The sequence below is a fragment of the Rhinolophus sinicus genome, chromosome 8 (assembly GCF_057876585.1).
Source record: "Rhinolophus sinicus isolate RSI-liver-muscle chromosome 8, RSI-T2T, whole genome shotgun sequence".
NCBI classification, from domain to species: Eukaryota; Metazoa; Chordata; class Mammalia; order Chiroptera; family Rhinolophidae; genus Rhinolophus; species Rhinolophus sinicus.
In genome coordinates this window covers 50369668-50394446 of record NC_142508.1, presented here as the reverse complement: position 1 = coordinate 50394446, position 24779 = coordinate 50369668, and the positions used below count along the sequence as shown (strand labels likewise).

General features: G+C 55.4%; 2 protein-coding genes and 1 long non-coding RNA gene across 3 annotated transcripts in view; 1 reads left to right on the top strand and 2 right to left on the bottom strand.

Moving 5' to 3' along the window:
* The window catches only part of JPH3 (junctophilin 3), an 80585-nt gene extending 70408 nt beyond the window's left edge, over positions 1-10177 (top strand). Inside the window, exons 3-5 of the mRNA XM_019742739.3 lie at positions 2584-2708; positions 5057-5940; positions 8303-10177. Of these exons, the coding sequence (XP_019598298.3) occupies positions 2584-2708; positions 5057-5940; positions 8303-8383 (1090 nt within the window). The 3' untranslated portion in view covers positions 8384-10177. The remainder of the gene's footprint in view (positions 1-2583; positions 2709-5056; positions 5941-8302) is intronic.
* On the bottom strand, positions 9898-12617 carry LOC141567470 (uncharacterized). The gene is made up of 2 exons (XR_012490110.2): positions 11719-12617; positions 9898-11508 (listed from the first exon to the last, which is right to left on the bottom strand). It is a non-coding gene; the product is annotated as an uncharacterized LOC141567470 (long non-coding RNA).
* Positions 12618-17945: 5328 nt separating this feature from the next.
* The window catches only part of KLHDC4 (kelch domain containing 4), a 41250-nt gene continuing 34416 nt past the window's right edge, over positions 17946-24779 (bottom strand). Inside the window, exons 8-12 of the mRNA XM_019742724.3 lie at positions 22796-22871; positions 20858-21066; positions 19807-20209; positions 18851-18958; positions 17946-18556 (exon numbers count right to left, since the gene is read on the bottom strand). Coding sequence (XP_019598283.3) covers positions 18384-18556; positions 18851-18958; positions 19807-20209; positions 20858-21066; positions 22796-22871 — 969 coding nt within the window. The 3' untranslated portion in view covers positions 17946-18383. The remainder of the gene's footprint in view (positions 18557-18850; positions 18959-19806; positions 20210-20857; positions 21067-22795; positions 22872-24779) is intronic.

Here is a 24779-nt window from a genome sequence, read left to right as displayed (position 1 = left end):
GAGTAGAATTTTCTCCACACTACATTTTGCACAGAGGTTTTTCTTCAATCTTTGGCGCCTGCTCCCAGGCGGTGCCTGGGGTGGGGGGACGTGGGAGCGTCGGGAGAGGAATATTAACGAGAACCCTGGAGACTGCTGAGCGGGCATCCTCAGCCGCTCGCTTCATTTCCTGGACACGTGTGCATGCTATGATTTCCTGTGTGTGTGAGAGAGAGAGAGAGAGAGAGAGAGAGAGAGAGAGAGAGAGAGAGAGAGAGAGAGACAGAGAGAGAGAGAGAGAGACAGAGAGACAGAGAGAGACAGAGACAGAGAGAGAGAGACAGAGAGAGACAGAGACACATTTGGTTTCTTCCAGTAAAGTTGTTCTTAGTGTGGCAGATTTTGAAAAAAGAAAGCCTAGTCACTTGTGAGGAGTGACTCCAGGTTAAACCCGTGGACTCTGAGGAATGTGGGTGTTGGGCAGGTCAGGCTGCTTGGAGGAGCCTTGAGGGGAGACCTCTGAGGGGGAGGCGCCCCTTGTCTTAGGGGATCAGTCGCTGTGCTGGGTCTCCCTGGTATTGGGGAGCAGAGCCCCTGGCGCCAGGATACCAGGCATCCGAGACAGAGACTTGCAGCCTGGTCCAGCCTTGGGCACCCTAGTTTTACAAAGGGAGGAGGGCCTCACGTGTGCCTCAGCTGGGGAGAGGCACAGAGCAGGTGGGGATGCCCTCACCCTGGGGTCCTGAATCAGAGTCCCGGGACCACCCAGAAGTGTCAGGGCAGCCCCGCGAAGCTCACTGGGTGGCCCCCATCCTTGTGTCCCCCGTGGTGTGGGACATCACTGGGTCTGGGCACTTAGCACATGTGTGTAGAATGTTTATTGACAGGAGAGCAAACCCATTCTGATCGTGTCCCCCACGTCTGGCCTGAGCTTGGGGACTTCATGTGCCTCCCCCCACACGGGGTGGGTGGTGTCATTGACTCTGTGACTGAGGGAGAAACTGAGGTGCAGAGACGTGTGACTTCCCTGGGGCCTCTTGGCTCCGACACGGAGAGGCCATTGTGCTCTGCAGTGACACCACCACGTACATGAAGATGCTGTGGGAGTTGGCCCTCGTCTCTGGGCAGAGCCTGTAGGAAATAGATTTGCTTTCTCTCAGCATCTGGAGACTGCACTCCATGCTGACTTGGAGAAGCTTCTTAAACTCTCTGAGCCTGTATCTTCCACACACAGGGAGTGTGGGGACAGAGCCAGGAGTGCAGTTTCCAGACTCTCGCCCTCACGTGGAAAGGTGCTGGCTCAGGTAGTAAATGGCCATCAACTGTGATTGGATGGCCATCAGCTGTGGCTAGTTGGCAGTCAGCTGTAACCAGTGAGCCGCTGGCCATTAATATAACTGCCATGGCTACGCTAGCAGAAAATGGGGGCTAGCAAGAAGGTGGTGGCTGGCAAGGGTGGATTGCAGCTAGTAAGTGAGGTTGGTTGGCAGAGAAGTGGATGGCAGGTTATGGATAGTGTGGTTCCTGCTTCCTGTGCCTCCAACCCAGCTGCCAGCGAGACTATAGTGATATGACTCCCCTATCTATGGCTCCGTGGGTGTTCCTTTTTGACCTCACCATATCCTGCGTTCTTATGTGGGGAGCAGGACCAGAGACCCTACATGACACCCTACATGACAGGAAGTTAGTGATAGCAGCATCCAGAAGGTGCCAGATGATGGCTCAGACGATACCCAGCCTGGCCTTGTATGTGTGTGGAGGGTCTGAGTGAAAGGACATTCCTGGCTGGGGGAGCCGAGGGCCAATCCCAGCTCCTGCTTCCCAGGAAGAGCCTTCCCCAACTCAGGGTGGAGTTCAGGGTGGCAGTGCCATTTGCTGGGAAGAGTGAAGCCCAGTTGACACCTGATGGGGCAGCCGGGGCAGAGGCTAGTAGGCACCTGGAGGTGTCTGGAGGCTCCTTGGGCAGCTACTGGGGTCGGCGCTGCCTTCCGAGGCAGGTCTGGTTCTGATACGGCCTCCAGCTTGCCTGGCCCATGCCCTCCTTGGGCCTAGAGCCATGCCTGGTGCTGGGGGAGACGTTTTGTTCCTTATGCCCTTGACCTTCTGACAATGGACTGGTCCTGCCGTGGAGCCTGCCGGTTCCTGCTCAAGAGCCCAGCCAGCCAGTCCCTTACCCTGTGGATGCGATGGGGTGCAGCCACCCCCAAACCATTCATTTCCGGTCAGGTCAACATTGATTAAGCACCTGCTCATCCCTGGAGGCTCAGAGACACGTCAGCCGTGGGTCGTGGCCTCTGGTCTGTGGGCACGACCCAAGGAAGGGGGGACACTCCTTGCAACAGGACCTGGAGCTCTGCCCAGGACAAAGACTCACCTTTACAGGCAGGACTTCCATCCTGGACCCAGGCCCTGCTCCCGGGTGTGGTTTGCCCTCTGACCTGGTCAGTGTTCGCTGAATGAATAGATGAGAGAGCGAAGGTCTGAGGGCACAAACCCCAGGGCTCCCGGCATCCTATCCTGGCCCAACCCCCTGTGGGGATTGGCGGGCACATGTCCCTCTCTGCTTCCTGTTCCTTCACTGCCCTTCCTCTCTCTCCCGCCCAGGACCTCCCACTCCAGGGCCAAGGCCGAGGCAGCCCTCACTGCAGCTCAGAAGGCCCAGGAGGAAGCACGGATCGCCAGGATCGCTGCGAAAGAGTTCTCGCCTTCCTTCCAGCACAGGGAAAACGGTGAGTCCGGGCGCAACATGGGCTGGGGCAGCTGGGTGTCCCCATGGCCATATCCCAGTGGGTTCTGCCCGCAGTTCCCTTGCCTCGTGTTAGCTTTCATGATGGTGCATGTCCGAGCACCGGCCTGGGCACATGCCTCCCTCATTCACGTGCCAGAGCGTGTGCGGTTTCAGCACCTCTCCTTGCCTCCACGGCTGTGTCCCTGTGTGCATGTGTGTGTCCACGCTTCACTCTCGGGCTTCCCATGAAGGTGGATGTCTGGCTCTGCTTGTGCAAGTGGTGTCTCTCCCTGCCCTTCCCCCAGTGTTATTCTAGAACTCTCTGTGGCGATGTTACTATTCTGTAACTGTTCTGTCCAACGAGGTAGCTACTAGCCATGCGGGAAGTACAGCTAGTGCAGCTGAGGAACTGTGTCTATTGGATCATAACTAACCTGCATTTAACTGTAGACGGCCCAGGTGCCTAGTGGCGGCCGTGCTGGACAGTGTGGCTCTGGAACAGTGAGGGGAGGTCCCGCAGCATCCTTTGGTGGGAGTTGGGAGGAACTAGAAGCTACTGTAGGTCGACCAGATCTGGACCTTCGTCCTTCCCTCTGGGGAATGAGCCTGAGGGAGGCAGGAAGGGCTGGAGAGGAGGGTACTGATGAGGAGCCCGCTGAGGCTGAGGTCCTCACAGGCCAGACCGGCCGCCCGTCTCCCACCCCCCTCCCCTCCAGCCTCACTCAGAAGACGCCTCTGCAGCAGGAAGCCCTGGAGAGCAGGTTAGATCGCTTCCCTCAGGGCCATGCTCCCGACTGGGAGTGGGGAGTGGAAGCCGCTGGGGGATTTAGGATGGAACCTGCCATGGTGCAGTGTCCTGAGCGCACACCCGGAGCTCTTCCCTTGGAGCCCTGCAGCTCCTCGCCTCCCTGGTAGGGGGCCTGGCCTTCAGGGCAGCCAAGGGAGGCCAGGCTGGCTTCTGGGAGGCAGGAGGACCCAAGATAGGGGACGGAGGCATTGGAATTCTGCCACACATGCTCCATGTTCTGCTCTGCATTTTCGTAAGGATGCTTCCAGGAATGTCACGTGCTCTGGAACTAATTTTAGCTGAGAACGATCTCCCGGCTGGTGGTTCTGACAATCGGGAGGCTGGAGCCGAGCAGGAGGGCACCAGCCTCCCTCCAGGGTGTGGGGCCCGCAGGCCAGCCAGGGCGACCCCAGGGCTGTCAGTGGACAGAGCGTCTCCTCAGGAGGCCACAGAACCCCACAGGGCTGTGTCCAGGCCTGTCTGGGGCCTTAGGGTGTGAGCCTGGTGCCCAGAGAGTCTGGACCAGTCAGGGCAGGGCAGGGGGTCCTCTGGTGGGACTAGGGCTCCCCACAGGGAGGGCAGTTCTCAGGGTAGTTCCTGCAACCCAGCCTGTTTAGCTCTGTGCTGGAGGCAGGGGGGCTGCAACCCAGCCTATGTCCCTGTCCCATGGCCACAGAGGCACCGTAGTTGGATGAGACCTGGTCACCTGGGCCACACCCCCGTGACAGATGGGGCAGATGCAGGGGGTCTGATACTTGCCCTGAGCCCCATGTGTCTCCCCAGCACTCAAGGGTCTCAGATTTTCCTGTCCAGGACCATGTGGGGCTTCCTTTGGGGGCCTTCACCTTTCCATGGAACAGCCATGGTGTCTGTACCTCGTCCTGTGTCCCAAACCCCAAGGCAACGGTAGGAGCCTCAGGCTCCTGTGCCTGCCACCAGCAGTACGGTGGGTGTCTCCTCATAAACGGGGTCCCGGCCCCTGCTGGACTGTGAAATTTCTGGCCACAATGAGGGTACCATGCCCCCCACAGCCTTCTTCTGCCCTGGCTCAGAGACTACAGAATGGAAGCAGGGAGGGAAGCCTAGCCTCAGGCCAGGTGGCGGGGGACGGGGAGGGGGGATACCACCCATTCTGTCAGAATAGGCCGCGCCCCCAGAAGGCCTGGGCCACCCTGAGATGGAGGTGTCGGTGGACAGAGCTGGTGAGCATGTGTGGCCTCCCTCCCCAGGCCATGAGAACCTGTAGGTCACCTAGCAGGAAATGCTTCCTTTCAACCTCAGGAGGGCCCTGTGGGGGGCTGGGACCTGAGAGCCCACAGAGTAGGCTGGGCCCAATTCTTTGCATGCTCTGCAGCTGGAGACCGAAGCCAGAGCTGCTGTCTACCACAGCCTGTTGTGACCTGGCCATCCTTAAAGCACCAGTGGGGTCAGGGGCTTAGAGGTCCGTGGAGGGACTGGGAACCATGGTGCCCCAGCTGGTTTCCTGCCATCCTCAGGTGAGACCAGGCTTGGTACAGAATGTCTCAGTAACCCAACGTCTGTGTGCTCCCTGCTCAATACAGGGCTGGAGTACCAGCGGCCGAAGCATCAGGCTTCCAGCGATGACATGGAAGTGATCTCCATCGGGACGCCCCTGCAGCAGGAGAGCCCCGAGCTGTACCGCAAAGGCACCACCCCCTCGGACCTGACCCCCGACGACAGCCCCCTGCAGAGCTTCCCAACCAGCCCCTCTGCCACCCCACCACCGGCCCCCGCTTCCAGGAACAAAGTCGCCCACTTCTCCCGGCAGATCTCGGTCGATGAGGAGCGAAGTGGGGACATCCAGATGCTCCTGGAGAGCCGGGCAGGGGACTATGGCCGCAACAGCTGGGGTGAGGAGAAGGCTGGGGGCTCCAGGGGTGTCCGCAGCGGCGCCCTCCGCAGTGGCCAGCCCGCGGAGGACTTCCGCACCCGGGGCTCAGGCCACAAGCAGCCCGGCAACCCCAAACCCCGGGAGCGGCGGACGGAGTCGCCCCCTGCATTCTCCTGGACTTCCCACCCTCGGGCCAGCAACCCCAGCCCAGGGGGTGCCAAGCTGCTGGATCTGGAGGAGGAGAAGCTGAGCAACTATGAGATGGAGATGAAGCCCCTGCTGAGGGTGGACTCCCACGTGCAGGAGCCGCACCCCCAGAAGAGACGCTACAGCAGGGGGGGCACCTGCCGGGGCCTGGGCGAGGACCGGGGCTTCGGGGCGCAGAGACTGAGGTCCAAGTCCCAGAACAAGGAGAATGTCCGGCCAGCTGCAAGCACAGAGCCCGCGGTGCAGAGACTGGAGAGCCTGCGGCTGGGCGACAGGGCCGAGCCCCGGCTGCTGCGCTGGGACCTGACCTTCTCCCCGCCCCAGAAGTCCTCGCCTGTGCCACTGGAATCAGATGAGGAGAACGGGGACGAGCTCAAGTCCAGCACGGTAAGTGGGCGCCAGATGGTCCTGGGGGCAAGTGTCCAGGCCCAGGGTCTTCAGTGGAGTCCTCCTCAAGCTCAGGGGAATCGATGGCTTTTGCTTCCACAGGACTGGGACCCTCCCCCACAGGAAGCCCCTGCAGGGCGGGGGTCAGATTTCCTTCAGATCCTCAAGAGGCTTACTCCCAGGTTAGATCCTTCTAGTGAAGGCACTTGGATGGCTTGGAAGCTCCCAAAAGAAAGTGGGCAGCATGGGCTCCCCTTCTTCCCAAGCTGGAGGGCGTCTCCTGCTAAGGAGCCCGCAGCATCAGCGTCTTCGAAGAGTATCCCGTGAGACACAGAGGCCAGACCTAGAGAGCAGGTGGGGCGTCAGGTTGGGCACTGGGTCAGGGTCCCTTTGTCCACATCAGACTGTTTCCTTATGGGCCAGGCGCTGAGGCCCCCCAATCCACCAGAACACTGTGTCCTGCTCCCACTGAGTCTGCTTTCTAAAGCATGAGTCACACAGAGTTCTGTGTGGCACTGACCACAAGGCCCCCTTCCTATCAGAGCCATGGTTCTACATGTGTGGGCCCGGGACGCCACAGTGCCATTCTCTGGGAGGTTAGAATGCAGCCTCTGGACCACCCCCGGGCAAGAGTCAGACGCTCGGGGTAGAGCTGTGACCCAGGTTGATCAGGCCCCATCGGGGACGCTGAAGCTGCTCCCGAGTGAGGACCGTGTGTCTCAGGTGTGTGAGACTCGCCTAGGAGCACTACTCCCACAGTGGACGGGCTGGAAGAAAGAACAGAGGCCCCTGAACTGGACTATCGGGTGGAAGGGGCTGGGGAGGACTCTTGCACCCGCAAGGGACCTCCTGGGACCTTTCACCAGGTGGCTTCCACCTGTAAGCAGACATGCCCTGCTCCCTCAGCCAAGTGGCAATGGGAAGGGCCAATGGAACACACTTCAGACTCACACCACAGGGGTGACACCCCCATGCGGTCCCACCAAGTGCCACCCTGACCGATGGCTTCAGCCCACAGGGGCTCTCTCACCTGCTGTCTCACTTGTACAAGAGGAACACACACCGGGAGCTTTCTCACAGGCGTGCAGAGTCCGACTCCTACACCTCATGCGTCTAGACTGGGTCCCTGGGACTCAGGGACGCTGCGGGGCCAGGGCAGTGTCTGCCCGCCCCCAGGAGTCGCGTCCCTCATCTGGGTGTTGTCCAGGTGTGTCAGGGGCAGTGCCCCTTGGAAGAGAAGCTTCCTGTTGGAAGGCAGCCTGCTGACCTTCCAGGCCGGCCATCTCTGCCCCTTGAAACACTGTGGGCCGGTTCCTAAAATGCTCCTGCCCTCCCCGTGCCCAAAGGCCCCGTGTGCTCCTGTTGGAACCTCAATACCAGTTGGCACTTTCAACTTAATTTTCTGTATCCTGGCAGCAGAAACGTGTGTGCATGTGCCCACATAGGTATGTGGTGTATGTGCACATGTGGTGTGTACCCACCCACGTGCACGTGTGTGTGGTTATTTCAGGAACAGCTGAATGATGGGCAGGGCCGCGAGGTACAGGAAGTGTTCTATATGTAGCCCCCTTAACCATGCTGGCGTTTTGGGGTGCTTTGAAATGCAGCTCCCTGGGGTAGAGGCGCGAGGCTTCCTGCAGAGGCCTCAGGCACTGCCGCTCACCCCTGTCCAGCAGGGCGGCCTCTACACCCATCACTGAGCAGCTTCCAGGACAGGACGGCCGGCCCAGGGAAGGAGAGCCTGTGGTCTGAGTGCCCAGGCCGCCGGGGCCTCGGTTCCAAAGGGGTCGGGTGCTTCACACCCCAGGAAAGGCTTGAAGGAAAGCGTAAATCCTCCTGCCTGCTTGGGAGGGAGGCTGAGGCTGCACGTGGACGGCAGTTAGCACAGGCCTTGAGCAGCTTACTCAAGGAAGTTTCTATTGAGGAAGGTGTGTTTTGAGGACTATTAGAAGGTTCTCCCATTGCCAAATTTAGGGGCTACTCTGGGTGGGCTGCACCTGAAATTCAGTGACAATGTTTGGAGTCCCAGTTGTACAAAGCTGGAGGCAAAAAATAATTCGGGTGTGGGGATGTCTACTTAAAGAGACACCTGGGCACCAGGAGGGAGGGCAGGCGCCAGGGTTTCCAGAGCCACAGGGGTTCCAAGAGCAGTGACTGCAGACTGAGAATCAAGTGGGCAACCTCTTCCTCGAGTCTGACCTTTGAGAGGCTTCACGCTGAGGAATGTTTCCAACCATTTCCTAAGTGGGCCGTTACCTTCCTACCCTAGTTTGGCTTGGCTGGGGGGAGAGGGGGCATGGCCAGAAAGAGGACGTCCCAGACCGGGCAGCAGGCTCACCTCTTCTCTCTCCTTCTGTTCCAGGGCTCGGCCCCCATCCTGGTAGCCATGGTGATCTTGCTAAACATCGGAGTCGCCATTTTGTTTATTAACTTTTTCATCTGATGAGATTGTCACGTTAGCAAAAACAACCGTTGGTGTACAAAAGGGGGACGTTAAAAGCAAAACAACAAAAAGGGAAGGATCACAACTCGGATAGCCCCGCAGCTGCTTCCGGGTCTCTTCACAGAACAACACGATTGGGTATTACTCACAGTTTGCCTTTTTTTCTGGGTAATGTTTTTTGGATTTTAGCCAAAATTCTTTGCTTGTATAACACTATGCTGTGTGGCATGGCAGAAGGAGGCCAGCACGCCGTCCCCTCCAGCTTGACATGGAAAGAAAAGGGATCCCAGCAAATCAGCGGCAAAAAAATTAAATCACCGTCATCACACTCCGCCCGGATGTGGAAGAGGAGGCGGCCTGAGGAAGACCCTCCATCCCCCGAGTGTCCAGCTGTGCCCGGCCCGAAGGGAAGCAGCTGCTGTGAGGCGTGACGCGGAAGTGGGTTAACTCTGCTTTTCCTCTCTGTGCTGGAAGAGTGGGTGACAAGTATGGGCGTGAGGCAAGGGGACACGGGTGTCCCATTCCGGCTGGCGGCAGCCTCAGCCTCTTTCTATTTTAAATCTGTGCTGCACACTTAAGGAAGAAGAGCTGCCTTCTCTTCCTCATCAAACAGATCACAACCCTGCCCTCTTCTCGGCACTGCCGCACGGCTTTCCTTGCAAGGCCGGCTCCCCACACAGTCTTAAAGCTAAGTCCTTATTTTTGCCGCTGCCCCTCCCCATTTGCCACCCTCCTACCAGACCCCGGGGAGCTGTGCTGCAGAAGCCCAGGCTGGTGCTGGAGGGCAGGGGACAGTGCGAGGGCCCCGGGGCTCTGAGCGTGTGGCATTCCTGCACTTTCTGTGCAAGACGCGTATCCAGGCCCCAGTGTCCCTGTCAGGTGTCTGTGGCAATGACGGCCCTTACATGACATCATCTTCTTTCACTGTCCTTAAGCCCACGGGTTTCACATCTTTGTCTTGTGCCTGCGACTTCCTCCCCCCCACCCCCCACCCCCCATATGCACAATCCTTCTAGATGCCTCATTCATTCTCCAGAACTGGTCTGGTCCCAGGACAGGAGTGTGGTTGAAACCCAGTGGCTTGAAAATTCCTGAGAAATCGTTGCATATCCATCTTCCCCAAAATATACAACGTAACTTGTTTCAGTCCAACAAAAACAGGTTCCTGGTGTTTCTGCCTTCTCAACCAGCGTTGCTCTGTCATCCAAACAAAAGAACAAGGTTCCAGAATGTCTGGGTGCCCCGTGGTCCTAGCTATGGAGCCAGCCCCAGCCAGCTGGTATGGGCGTGTCTGTGGGGGCATGGGCACGTCCATAGGTGGGTCCCCCTGAGCTCATGCCTGGAAGGTCCTTACAATAAGTTCCCACAGTCATCCTGGGTACAGCCCGTCTATGACTCTGCCTTGCTTTGCTTATGTTTAGCTGTTTCTCTGCTACCTTTCAAGCAGATTTCTTTACTACACTGCACTGGATTGCTATATTTTTAACCAGAAATAAACTAAAGATTAGAGCATGTTCCAGTTAAATTCAGTTTTATTTTTTTCCGTTATACATTCACTCCCCTTTCCTTCTCACAGTTTGGTTTAGGTTGGGGTCTTTTTTGGGGGAGTGGGGACATGGGAGAGGGAGGGAGGATCCGTAGGAAATACATTTCTGATAATGTTGCTTTCTAAAGGGGTATTACATCTTTTTGTACATCTTATTTTCCGTTCCTCTTTTTTAATATCGAGTGGTTGCTGCAGACCTGAAGTGAACCAAATAAAGATGCCTGCTCCTTGCAGCTCTAAGAATCATCCATGCTGGGATACGTGTTTTATAATTCTGTTTGCAACTCTTTGTAAAGATTGTAGAGATTTATTTTGTACATTCCAAGAACTGCATGACAAAAATGGTACCTACAAACGCAGGTTACATACATGCAATCACCATGAGGCAGTCAGATGCATACAAACGACAGCACAGCAACACGCATCATTCAACAGAAGCAGTAGTGGTTTCATGACTAGGTGTCTGCATCACTCATCTAGCTGCCAATCACACACTTGCGAAAACCAAATCAACACGCCGACATTCTGTCAGCACCTGCAGAGGGCGGAGCCACTTCCCTGTACTCCTGGTAAATTCCAAGTGGAGTCCACCAAGACTAGAACATACGGATAGACTCCAGAAAGCTCATTTTTAATTGGTTTCCAAACAGTGTGATTAAAGACCAGGTTGCCTCGCGGGCTCCCTGCAGACCGGCCGCTTTTAGCTCAGTCCCCTTGCTTTTCCCACCTGCCCAGAGCCTCAGGTTTCCCTGCCAGGTGCACCAGTCACCTCCCTCCGGGGCCAGGTCAGCTGACCTGCTTTTCTCATGCGCTCCTGGGGGATGTGTGGGTGCTGAGCTGCACAAGGACACGCGGGAATGTGGGGAGAACGGACGTGTGTGTCATGGCTGGCCCCCAGCGGTGCCGAGCGCTGACAAGTTTTAATTAATCCCAGACCAACCTCGTGAGAGTCATTTCTCCTCCGACACGCTCTAGATGTGAAAACCGGAGGCAGAGAAATTGAGTTACTGGAGATACTGGGCCAGAGCCATGGAGAGGAGGGGGACAGGTCACCACCCCATGTGCACTTCTCCCTCCCCACCCAAGGCTGGGAACCTACACTCACATCTTACCCTACAATCACTGGGAAGGACGCTGCCTTCTAAGGTCACCAGGGGACAGTCAGTGCCTGTGGCTCACCCACTCCATCTACCACAGAAGTGAGGAGCCTTGTGCACTGGATTTACCTGTGCTTTTTAAAGTCTGCTTAGTGCCTGGATAACTCAGGCCCCTGACAAATGCTCTTTATCCATTCTTCTGAACTCTTAAGTTCTGTAATCGTTAGCACACAGGATTCCCAAAGACAGAGATCAGGTGTGCAACACACAAGCCGAAATAGCTGAAAAGGAAGATGATGTCAACACAGAAAACTTCAGTGCAGCCACAAAAATGCAAAGGCTGCTGCGGGAACCATTGGAGGAGAGGGAGGGGTCACCGAAATGCAAGGGCTCTGACTCACTTTCCTAAGAAGTCCACAACCACATCTAACCACCAATACTCACTTCTTTGAAACGCCACAGTGTGGGGTGTGAGCAAACACCTACCGTGTCTCCCCAAACATAAGACCTAGCTGGACAATCAGCTCGAATGCGTCTTTTGGAGCAAAAATTAATGTAAGACCTGGTCTTATTTTACTATAATATAAGACCGGGTCTTTAATATAACATAATACCGGGTCTTACATTAATCTTTGCTCCAAAAGACGCATTACAGCTGATTGTCCGGCTAGGTCTTACTTTTGGGGAGACACGGTACATGCAGGATGCCAGGCTCTTTCCCACACGCACTAAGCCCAGGATACACACGAGGAACACAAGTTGGGGCGCAGCCATCCACGTCTCAGGACCTGTCTGGAGCCCAGAGCACACAAATAAATGGGGCAGCCCCGTGTCCTGGCAGACACCTGAGGTCCCAGCCTGGTCACAAAAGTGGTCCCTTCACTTTCAAAAGAGTCCCAGTTTGGGTAGTAAGTTCCATGGCCAACCCACTTACAAACCAAAGGGTGTCACTGAGAGCCAAGTGGACGGGTTCAGATACCAAGCCCCAGACATTGAGGACTTATTAAAAGTGGATGAATATCTGGGGGAATGAATGAAACAGAGTTTCTGTTTTTTGCATTTTCTTAGTTTGGGTTTTTGATGATCCCGGAAGGACATGTGAGCATCTAGAATCAGCACCAGTGTCATGCCTCTGGGCAGGCTGTTCCCTCCCGAGGCAGGGCTCCTTGCGCTCAAGGAGTGGGGGAGCCCTAAGAGGCCCGGTGGGTGCTCTCACAGACACCCATGGCGGCCTCCTCCACGGCCAGCTGCTTATTTCATTTTCACGTGTACAACAAGACACTTCTCAGAACTAAGGGTAGGAAGAGCAACCTCTTTCCTAGATTACATTCAGTTTCTTTAATTCTTACAGGTCTTGCCTTCCAATTTCTCTTGCCTTTGGTCTCAGAAACTTAACATAAAGGTGCCTACTAGACTTGAAGACATCTGTTTCCATAGTTGAATGGGCTGCCTGAGCTCTGCGATCAACTGACAGTACCGAGTATAGCTGATGTACCCCCACAGTGTCACGATATCGAGTAAACAGCATGGTAGTCATTTTTAATCTTGCCGAGGAAAAGGATTTGCTCCTAGTTAAGCATAAGTAACGCAATAGGACCGAGATTCCAGATAAGAAAGAAGGTGTGAGGGTGAAGCTCTGACAGTGGGTAAACTCAAGGTGCCTGTTTAGTTTTGTTCTCTTGCCCGGGGTTGGCCACTTGTCAGGCGAGACCATTGCAAACAAAGATGGAAAAAAACGATCTGTCCCAAGTGCCAAGAAGTGTCCCTAATTCAGCCTTAAAAGCAGCAAGAAAAAGTGCAGTTGCCCTTGTTCAAAAACAAAAAAAAGAAAAATGAAGCTGTATTTTGACCGTTTATCCACATGCCTGGACGAGGTGAACTACAGAATATACAGGATATCTGAAAGCTACAGAAATGCAAGGGTCGCAGTCACTGAAACACGTAGGGGACAGCCCTTACGACGGAAGTCAGAGGGGGACATGCCCGGAACCTAGAGACAAGTGCAGAAGGGAGACCACAGCGTAGTGCGGTGCTCAGAACAGGGGAACACCCCTGCTTTGGAAGATGGCTAAACGTTCTCCAAAACTGTAGCCCACTGGTAGGAACAAACACCATTTTTGGAGTTTGCTCCTGCGTGAAGCCCCAACATGGAAGTGCCTGACAGAAATGTGCAAACACGTCCGTCCCTAAACCTCAGAGAAGCAGGCAGCCCCACCAGGGGCAGACCAAGGTGTGGACGTGGCAAGTCGGGTGCAGTGGGCCCAGATCAGGGGTTTTGGGGGACAGTGAGCAGGGCAGGGTGAAAGCAGCAGAGGTCACACACCTACCTCAGTTCCGTCTGCCCCACCCTCCCCACTGTGTGAGACACACACCCCCTACTGGGTGCCAGGGCCATGGGCCGGTCATCACATCTGCACACACCCTCTCCTGCTGCCCTCCCATCATGTTTGTGTCACACGTGAAGCAGGTCTTCAGCTGTGCCACCACTGCTGGGTGACGTGGTGACAGCGGCAGTCCACACCCATGGAGGGCAGGAGGCCCCAAGGAATGGTCCAGACGGGTCTTGGCTGTACCCTTGCTCCCTCCACCCTGCGGGCAGCACCTGCCTCAGTACTTCACACACACCCGCTAGGAAGGTCAGACGGACACCAGAGCTGCTTCCTTAGAGGTCAGCACTCTACATACCCAAGGCAGCTGTGAGACGTTCTAGTCCCTCAACATCAGAGCACTCATCACAAGAGCGCTTCCACAGCCCACAGTTCTTCTCGGTAAAGGTTCTCAGTTCCAACGGGGCAGACACACTATGCACCACTGACCTTCCATGAATGACAGGACCCGAGCTCCTCCCTCTGGGCCTCTGAGTGAGCCTGCCCACGGCCGCCTGCAGCCCCCACCCCCACCCCACTCGGCCCTCACGCACACTGTGCCCCTGACAGCTGATCTGCAGGTGCCTCCCCAACACTGAGCTAAACCTGACAATATTCTCCCGCGGGACCTGCTTCTTGGCACCGTGCACCTTTTCCAAAGAAACGCCATCCGGTGTAGCGTGAATGACATAAAACCCACACACCCTCACGTTCAGGTGAGCAGCGTGTGAAACTCGGCTTCACTCTAGACATGAAACCACTAACCCGGACGGAGAGGCCTTTATGTGAATGAACTCTGACACAAATGGGTCTCAATCTGCATTTTCTTTTGTCCCTTTTCTTCCTGGTGCATGTAAACTGTTTGCTGATACTGTGCAATCACTTTGTGCATTGACAACAGGGAATGTTCACTATGTTCTCACTTTTCGTATCGATGGAGCAGCTACAAACATTACCTCGGCCTTTTTTTTTTTCTTTTAGCTGGAAAAATAGCTTGGTAACTTACAAAATGAAAATAAAATAATTTTCTTTAATGAATGTAACTGTTTAAATCGTACCATTACTGTACATTTCACCATCTAAGAAGCAAGGGACACTGTTGAGATTAAAGACAAAATGTGCTCCTTCAAGTCACCATCAGCGTCATGTGAAACTCGCATCATCTCATTATGAAGCAGGGTCTTTCCTGCAAGCTCCTTCTGTTGACAAAATTTCAGGATGGATCCATCACTGCAACTTACGGAACCGAGCTTACATTTTCCAACAGTGTTCCTCTGTCATCTTTGGAGGACTTTATAATTTTCTGAGCAGGAAAGCTCCGGGGGCACGAATCTGAAACGTGCCCCCCACCTTTCCGTGCCAGCATTTCCTGTGTGATTAGAATGTCCCCTCATCCACCATCTGGGGCCCAGATTCCTCACCGAAAACTGAGAGCCTAAGGTTTCAGGCCCCCCGCCCCCGCCCAGGGCTCTTCCCTCAGCCAGCCAACTGCCCCAAGGACCTCAGTGTTGTTCTTCCAAACCTATTTTAATTTTCTTAAACTTCCACATCTGTTTTTCATGGGACAGTTACTAAGTATCTATCTTTCCCATTAGAATTGCTCTGCTCAGAATCCTTCCCTGACTCACTGGGATCTCTCCAGGCCCAGCTCCAAGGCTGACACCTACTTCCCTACACTGAGGCCCACGGTCCCCTCCCCGCACAAGGCTCCTGTGCTCAAAGTGCCCATCTTCGGTGACAGCTTCCATGGTGGCTCCTTAGCCCCCGATGGCTGACATCCAGTGGAGGGACTATTAGGACTGGACTAAGAGAAACAACTGGCTTGAGCTGGGCTCGGGGAGCCCGGGTCATCTTGGTCCCAACATCTGTGACTCCCAGCTATTCCGGTCCGTGCCTCAGCTTCCCGCCGACACCATGGTCAGACCCCCTGGTGGTCAGGCCCGGCCTGGACTTGCTCTCTTGCAAAACAGACACCATGACTATGATACATTCAGGAGCATCAGGGCCAGGAAGATGAGACTGATCTCTCCTGAGAAGCCACCACACACAGCTTGCTTCCTGATTTAAAACACCTGGGAAAACAGTAGTTACTAGAACGTTCCTTCAGTGAACGTGGGACTGAGCAATAGATGGCGGATGGAGTTCAGGCTCACTAGAGCTAGAGCTGATCACTTCTCCTTCACGCTAGGGAACAATCGTCCCCTCGCTGCCATGTCCTCTCACACAATCAACACGTTGTCACTTTCTCACTGCAAAACACTTGGGGGGCTTCTAAGTGTGAATTTCTAAGGAGCTTTCCCGAGCCAGCTCACCTCGCGCGGGGCAGCTTCGTGAGGGCTCCCTCTTACCCCAAGTGGGACGACCCTGAAGAGGCTGACTTTCACCGTCAGGCCCTCCAGTACCTGGTCCCTCCATGTACTTGTGTTGTCACCTAGCCACTGACTTCCTTGCACCAACATAGTAAAAAAATCAGATGTCAACTTGCAATAAGCACCACAGTCACATCTTATAACAACAACACTTTGAATTAACACATCCAAGCTTAACTGGTAGTTCCCTTGATTCTTACTCAAGTCAACTCCATCCCAAGGAAGTCACTGCCTTGGGCCAACCTCCTCGAATTCCTAAGGGCAGCCTGACCCAGACAGCAGCTCAGCCACTCCTGCAAGTGGGGACAACAGAGAACTTGTCACACTCAAAGCCGCATGGAACCTTCCCAGGAGCTCTGGTGAGGTGTCTGCAGGGCTAATGTGGTCAGTTGACGGGCAGCAGTCAGAGAAAGGGGTAGAACCCACCAAGCAGGTGGGTATTAGGTGGGGTGCTTACCAATGACTACCAGCAAACTGAGGAGCATCAAGATGGGGTGCACCATCACAGGGCCCCTCGCTGACCGGAACGCAGCCCTTTCCCAGCTGTCCCGGCTCCAGCCATGCAGGGGATGGAGGGCCCGGGGCTTTGTACTGGCCATTCATGGCCGCGGTGGCTGTCGGGGCATCAAGAGCATTCAGTTCAGCAAACCAGTCACCAACAGACAGAAGGGTGGCAGGGCGTTGGCCACTGCTCCCGGGGGACCATGTGGTCCTGTGTCGCATTTCTCCCTCCCCAGCTGCCGCACAAGCAAAGTGCACTGTTACTGGTGTGTTGATCACAGCACTTAGGCAGCAGAGAAGCTCCTCTCCTGGAAGCTCAGTTATTTAATCCCCGTGGGCTCTGACTGGCCTCTTTCCTCAAACTGCATCCTTAGCAACAGCCCCATGGACATGACAACAAAATGGATACTTGTTTATACAAGAAGTTTCTTCTTCAGGGGCGCTCTCTTTCAACTTGGTTGATTAAAAGTATCTTCTTTCTTCAAATCTCATTACCGTTATAGGCTCCTCCGTAAGTAAATGGCCTCGATAACAGACAACTACATTGGAGCCAACAAGATCTTCCAGTTATTTCCCCCAAAGCCGCTGGAAAGCCTTAGCAGCTGCACGATCGAGCCTGGCGTGCTTATATCCCAGAAGCGGACAAAAGGCCTTGGGGGACCTCTGTGCGGTTCCCGCCGGCCAGCTGTGGCATTCACCCTGGCTTTTCACCCCTGCCCGAGGAGCTTCCAGCTCCACCCAGAATGTCAGAAAAAACCCCAGACTGCCCTGGCACCCGAGGGAAGCGCCACGAGTTACGAGGCTAACACCAGAGCGCCTCACCCGTCTACCTGGCACGGCCGTGCTAACCAGCCAGGTCATGTGCTGCCTAACACCCGCCTGGCCTCTCCCCGATGACCAGGGCTCCCGTGGGCACTGCCAGGCACCGCACCCAGAGGGAGGCTCCAACAGGCAGATACGGTGGGCAGGTTACTACAAGGGGAGGGCTTCCTATTTCTGATTAGCCTTCGAGAGCCCATTTCCCCTCTGGATCCCATTACAGAGCAAGGTGACACCCATCGAAGCTGGTGCGGGCCGAGCGCCATGAGAAGACAGAGGCAAGGTGAAGCGAGGGGCTGCTGCTGGGGAATGTTGGCCTCTGTGCCTGCACTGAAGCCTTCCCAGGCCCAGGCCCTGCACTGCCGGAGGCAGGCATTCCCACTTTTTTTTTTAACTTCCAGATAATGAAAGGGATGGTGCGTTCCAGGCAGTGAAGGGGATGGTGGCCCCATTACTGAAAACTACATTCGCATTGTTGAAGATATTTAAGATGAAAGAATGTGCCAGGTGTAAATTCCAAGCCCAACTTTTGACCCCAAGTATATAAATGAAAAGTGGTCACCTGCCATTTACCTTGGAGCAGGCACCAGCCAGTGTGTTAACACACTGACTGCCACTGTGACAGAACCTGCTCCCACACCAGGCGCTGGACAGAGATGCCACATGGGGATGGTGGCGTCCCTGCCCTCAGACTTCTTCCTCCCTGTCACTATGCAACTGACAATCTTGAGCCCCAGAAGAAAGGAGCAATGGATGGCGCCACTGCTTCCTCCCCAGCAAGGCGAGAGGAGCAGCCTGAGGCCTTGCGGCCACTTGATCACAAGCGAACTCCGAGCAAAGCCACGAGCAGAGAAGGAACAGAACTGCCCAGCCAACAGCGACTTTTATTTTACAGACAATAGGGAAGCGTGTACAGGCTGCTCCTGTTAATTTTTAAAAATCAGGGACGATCTCCAAGGTTAATGACGTGCGTTCGGTCAATCAGAACACGTGTCTCCGAGTTTTGCAGAAGGAACTCCCCCCACCCCCCGCCCCCAAGAGCAGAAATGGTCCGATTTTATCAGAACACAAACGTGCTTCCTGTGGGCATTTGCTGTTCAAAGTGCTGCCTGCTATGTAGGTCGCCTTGCCCTCAGCCTGGCCCTGCCCAGGGAAAGAGGCCCCACTTGGACCGTGGCGCAGGCAGGACCACAAAGACAACCTTTGCCGTGGCCTCGTTCCGAGTCCGGTTTATTTTAAACCACACCAGTGACGCTGAAGGAAGACCACCTCACTCAGTGTGCCTCCTGCCAGCCTGGCGGCTCATGCCGAGTCCTCAAAGAAAGCTTTCGCCATGGCCTGGGCCACCTTCAGCACTTTCTTCTCCTTTGCGTCAGGCCCAGCGCCCTCCTGGGCAAGCCTTACCCAGTGCTGCTCAGTCCTGGGCAGGTAGTCTGCAAACTGCTCTCCGGGCATCACCAAGGGGTGCGGTGGCTCTTGTGTGGGGAGGAGGAAGAGAAGAAACACACTCAGCAGAGGAAGGAGGGCCGAGGCAGGCAGTGCAGGAGGCCGCCCGCTCATGGTCTGACGAGTGAACGTGTGAGCACCCACGTCTCCAGACACAACCCCGAGAGGCCCTTCTTCCCTTTGCCAGAGAAACCACGACACTGCTCAGATAGCAAGCTGCTCCAACACACTCCAGACACAGGTATTTAAAACAAACAAACACACAACAAAACTTGAGTCTGCCTCCAGAGCACGTCTGCAAAGCAAAGCTTTCGGACACTCACCTCCGTCCTCCTCGTCCTCCTCGTCCTCCTCGTCCTCCTCTCCGCCCTCAGCGCCCTCGCCTGCACTGCTGGCCTCTGAGTCGCTCTCTTCCAGCCACTCCTGAGCTTCTTTAGAGCAAAATGAACATCCATAGGTCAGTGTGCCCAGAGCCAGGGGGACCGAGAGCTGGCGCTCCTGAGAACCCCACCTTCTCACTAAAGAAATGCGCCATGAAAGCGAGTCCCCTGACTCCAACACGGCTGGATGCCCAAGGAAAACGCATGGTTTCCCCTGGGTCTTGGCAGGGATGGCGAGCGGGAGATCGGTGAAACCAGAAAGCCCATCTCAGAGTTTTCTCCTACTGCCCAGCTGTGACCTCACTTCACTAGAAGACAGGGACAAATCTCACAGCCGCCGCTTTGTACTTTTCCTAAAATGTGTGGATTTTAACTTTATTTTTAGTCTCCGATGTTACAGAAATGAGCAGTGACTTAGTGGCAGCCAGTGGTACAATGTGCAAGTGAGGAGTGAAGGAACACAGCAGCTTGGATCGGAGAGCAAACGGGACCCAGAGGGTCAGGTCGCAGGCTGGAGGGGCTGCCCGGTCTGCTCCTGTGCACATTGCAGGCTGAGACATGGGACGCTCTCATAGGTAAAATCTGCTTTGCAACTATGCGCCTCCAGACAACTCCCGGTTAGGTCCGAGGCTCACACGAGTGGTGCCAAGGGTGAGCCCGTGACCTGTGAGGCAAGCAGCCTCGCTGCCCTGAGTCCCCGGAGCAGGACAGGTGTGCACACAGGTGCCTCCTCCCCATGACGGGGCGTCCCCTCCTGCCAATGGCCAGAGGCGAGAGCACACACGCAGCCAGCCCATCAACACAGGGTACACCTGGGTGGCACTTGGGGACAGACGCGAGGAAGATGCTTTCAGGACCCTCGCCCCAACCTGAGGAGGGGCTTACCCAGCGCAGCTCACCTGGATCGGCCTCCACCAAAGCCGTCCACTCCTCCATCTTATGCAGATCGAGGCAGTACAAGTCGCTGAGGGTGACCTGGCGGTCGCCGGCCTCAAACATGCCCCCATAGAGGTAGAGGCGGCCGTGCTTCACGGCCAGCATGGCGTTGGAGCGGGGGCACGGCTCCACCATGGGGCCACCCGCTTCCTCGGGGCTGTCATCCTCATCTGACTGTGGCTGTCCAGCCGGGCCTGGGGCAGTGAGCAGCTGCTTAATGGTGACCACAGTCCCATCCTCTGCGACCACCTCTCTAACCACCTCCAGGGGTGCCTGGGCGCTGACCCCCTCAGACTCCGGCTTGTTGGCACCCTCGGGCTCCACTTTCATGCCCCGCCTGCGCCTCCTCTTCTCTGACTTGGGTCCCTATGGACAAAAACAGGGCAGCGCACGTTGGCAGCGCACGTCAGCAGCACGCACAAGGCGCTGCACAGGGGCGGCCTGGATGGTCCAGCGTGCACGGGGAGCGCCACCCACCCCAGGCGCTGGGCGAACAGCTGGTGGGCCACTCCCCTCATCCACCTGCCAGGGCGGCCCCTCAGAGACCACAGCCTCTGCCCACTGTCACCCCTCAGAGAAGGTGGAAAAGGGTGGCAAGCCTAGAAACGAACCCTCTCGCTCACCCGACTCCTAGCAGAGGCACCAAGGCCCTTCGCTCAGAGCTGAGCCTCTGCCACAAAGAGCGGCCACCCTCCCTCAGCCTCGGGCCGTTTCTGAGGCCACTGACCTGCCCTCATCAGCTCACTGAGCCCCGAAGCCCCTCAGGTCCCCCTGTTGGGACGGCACCCTCTGTGTGCCTCTCTGGGGCTGGTGCCACAGCAGGGACGGAGGTAACCGAGTCCCTGCTTGCAGTGACAGCTCAGAGGCAGAGGGACCTGGGAGCCAGGGTGTCTCAACACCTGGCCTGGAAGGCAGAACCGCTGCCACGACAAAGGTGCGAGCCCGGTGCCCTGCGTCAGGCTGCGTGTCTGGCGCACAACCTATCGTGCCGACCCCATCAGAGCCCAAGTCTACCTTCAGCTGTCCTGCAAACCAGCGGTTCTTGGCGCTGTCGTAGAAATGCAGGTCATTGAGGAAGTCACCCTCCAGGCTCTCCTCCTCTTCCTCATCACAGACCCCCCCGAAGAGCAGCGTCTGATGATTGGGGGCCATGGCCACTGAGAAGCCAGACCTGGGAGTGGGCTTAGCACCCGAAGGGTTAATCCGAGTCCACACCCATTTGCCTGTCACGGGAGAGCAGAAGCTAGCGTAAGAAGGGTACCAAGAGCCAGCCAAGGGCACCAGTGTGCCAATTCCCCTCAGTGACTAGGACAGATGAAAAATGCAAGACTGTAGGTGAAAGAATACCAAGTTCACTCATTTGACTCCCTCTACAGAAAAACAGAACACGATTCAACCCCCCCCCCCCCTTCGTCCTGTCCTTAACGTTGTTTGCACTGGACTACCTTTCTTCACAAACCCTCCAAACGCCGCATCCTAGGACCACGTCCCAGCTGTGCACGGAGGCAGGGATGAGACGAGGCGTGGAGGTGGGCACTCCCAGTGCTGGGAGAAGCCCACGCTGCGCCCTGGCCCCCGTGAGGAGCCCCGCTCCGTCGTCCCTTCTTAATGCACAGGCTGTGCCGTCAGGCTGCATGCCACAGGCTCTCCTGCTGGCCACACCACTTTCTGTCCTTCCCTCTCTGGCTTGTGCCTAACTTCTGTGCTCACCCTCAAAATGTAACCCAGCGTAAATACGGGGGAAAGTTTCCCACCACATTTAGAAAAAAGAACCCAGATTTTTTTCCCTTAATGGTCATTAAAAAAGCTTAGCAGCAGCAGCAGCAGCAAGGGGCCAACATGCTGCTGTGTCCTGCCCACATGCTGCCCACAGGCACACAGTGCAGGTGCACCTCCAGGCCGCACCCTGGGGGCCATGAGGCCAGTCCGCTACCATCAGCATTTTAATGTTTTAAGGAAACAGGAAAGAATAGCCGTCAGCGTGCCCTGCACGTAGCCAGATAAGACACACTTGTACGACACGTGCACACAAGCGTGCACCAGCTCACAACGCCTCATGTCCTTCCTACTGGGGGGTGGGGGGTGGGGGCGGGGTCGAAGGCCTGATGGCCACAACGCAGGGCACAGCACACAGGCGCGGGGTCCTCCTGCCTGGAACGTGGTCCAGATTTCAAGTTCAAGCCCACTGATGTGTAAAAGGGACAAGTTCTTTCACGGCTCTAAAGCTGAGTTTCCACTTGGAAACGCAGAAGCGCTTCCTCACCGGTCACGCAATGCAATGCAGTATGGCTGGCACCTGAGAGATGCCTGGCTTAAAGAATGTTAGTGCGGGAACAAGATAAAGGGATTTTGCACAACCGTCCCTCATTTTGCAGAAGACAGATCTCACCGGGAGGTGAAAACACTTGATGGAGGTCGCCAAGCTGACCCAGATGGGACCGACCCCGAGGTCTACTCCTGTCTTCTCATCGCAAGACGGGCGTCACGCAAAGGAAGCGCAACCTTGCTTTTTGTGAGGGAGCTTTACAAAGTGAACGCTGGGGATGGCAGCCCCACAGTAAGCATTCCAGAAGTCTGTATCTTAACATCAGTCACTTGCTCTTGAGCAAGAACAAGTGAGAGAAATGACCAGAAAGCTGTGGCTCCTGCTCTCTACAAAGGGGGTAGTTCATGGATGGACATGTGCTTTCAAGCCAGTCCGTCCTGAATTCCCCAGGGCACGAACACTCAGCTACTTCCGCTGCTCACACAGGCTGACACTCAGGGCTGCTGACGGTAGTGTCTGGCCTGGCCTGCTTGGGGCACGGTGGGCTAGCCCACAGCTCCAGGCAGCAGGCAGGGGGCTGACCACCGACCCCACATCCACAGGGGAGGCTGGGCTTGTTTCCTGCCCTGCTTTCGCAGCCGCACACAGACCACCCACAGGCCCGTCCTCTCTCACAGCACAAGTACCTTCTCTTCCTTCTTCGAACTTCAGCAGGAACATATCTGCATGCTGGGTGCCTTTGTCCACATCTTTTTTGACTCTCTGCAGAAAGAAAAGGCGAGTTGTGTTGAGATTCGCTGGACGCCACGTAACGACAGCCAGGAGCAGCCCCTCAAGCTCCTGCTCTCATTTCTCGTGGGGGGGGGAGCCCTGTCCTGTAGACCAGTCCCAGAGAAAAGCTGACATACGACAGGCTGAATGCTGACCTCATCTGAACAGATATAACAAAAGGTTTGGTCTAACTCACTAAGAATAGATTTACAATTTTAAAAACCCGCCATTCTAACCACCACAGTCATGCTAGGAACACTCAGTGCTCTCTCACTGAGAGCTTTCTCCGGCCCTGCAGCAGTCCTATTTTGGGTGGATGGGGCTCTACCGGAGACCACCACGGGGACCACTCATGACAATCACGCTGTGCCATCCTTCATTTTCAGTTCCTGTGCATCCTCAGTTCCCATCACGTTTCCTATCCTGTGACTCAGGAGTCACTGCAAGGATCAAATTAATGCTCCAAGCAGAAGCCGGCCACTATCCATGTAAACATTTACTGAGCTCCTAAAACAACCAGCCCAGGTGCCTGAACCCCAAGTGTTCAGCTTCAAACCTGAATCGTTACCCAGCCAGACCAGACACCCCATTCTCCACAGCAACGTCTGCCATGCCTCATGCCACAGCTATTACCCAAACACTAAAAGTATCTGGAAAGCTAGAAGGAAAAATATTTTCCTGGGTGGAAGGGTTTCAGCAGATTTTAACTTCTTTGCATTTGTCCATTAAATTCCCTATTTTTCATGAACTTTCAATTTCGAAATAGTTTTACATTTACAGAAAAATTCAGAAGGTAGTACCGAGGGTCCCCATATACCCCGAACCCAGTTTCCCCCTACAGTTAACATCTCACGTGTGTGGCACTTTTGCAGCAGTTAATAAACCCATACTGACAAATTAATATTAACTGAAGGCCACGTTTTATTCCGACCTCCTTAGTTTCCCCCTAATGTCCTTTTCTGTCCCAGGACACCATGTTACATTTAGTCATCATGAGTCCTTAGGCTCCTCTGGGCCATGACAGTTTTTTAGACTCTCCTTGTTTTTGATGATCTTGACAGTTTTGAGGAGTGCTGGTCAGATGTGTTGTAGAATGTCCCTCTATTGGGATTTGTCTGATGTTTTCCTCATGATTGGACACAGGACTGTAGGTTTTCGGGTGGAGAATCCCAGAGATAAAGCACCCTCCCCATCACACCATGGCAGGGGTGCGTGCCGTCACCATGACTTAGCACTGCTGGTGTCGACCTTCATCACTTTGCTGAAGTGTGTATGTCAGCCCTTCCCCCGCCAACTTTCCACTGTCCTCGTCAGGAGGACACCATTGTGAAGCCCCGACTTCCAGAGAAGGGAGTCACGCTCCACCTCTGGGAGGGTGCGTGCCCTTACGGACACAATTCCCGTGGAATCCTGCATAGGTGATTTGTCTCTTCTCCCCGATTTAGCCATTGAATCATTTGATTTATCAGTGTGTGGACACATGATCATTTATGTTACACTGTGGGCTATAATCCAACACCATTTCACTTTGTTTTTCAAATGGCTCCAGCTTTGGCCACTAGTAACTTTCAGTTGGCTCCTGTGTCCCTTCGACACAGTCCATCAGTGTGGTTTCTTATAAACGCTTCCTGAGGGCCTGGCGCTACAAGATGCTCCAGACTCATCCTGCATATCTCTTGCCCCAGTCCTGGAATTGGCCATTTCTCCAAGGAGCCCTGGTTCCTTTTGCTGGAGGTGGTGTTAGAAACCAAGATCTGGCCCCCAGGACACTCACTGCTGCTGGTGCTGCTGCTTCTAGGCCGGCTCAGCCGACAGCCAGGAAATGTATGTGCACGATCCTTTCTCCTGTTAACTCATGAGTATGTACTGTGTTTACCGTAAGGAGGGAAAAAAGCTCTT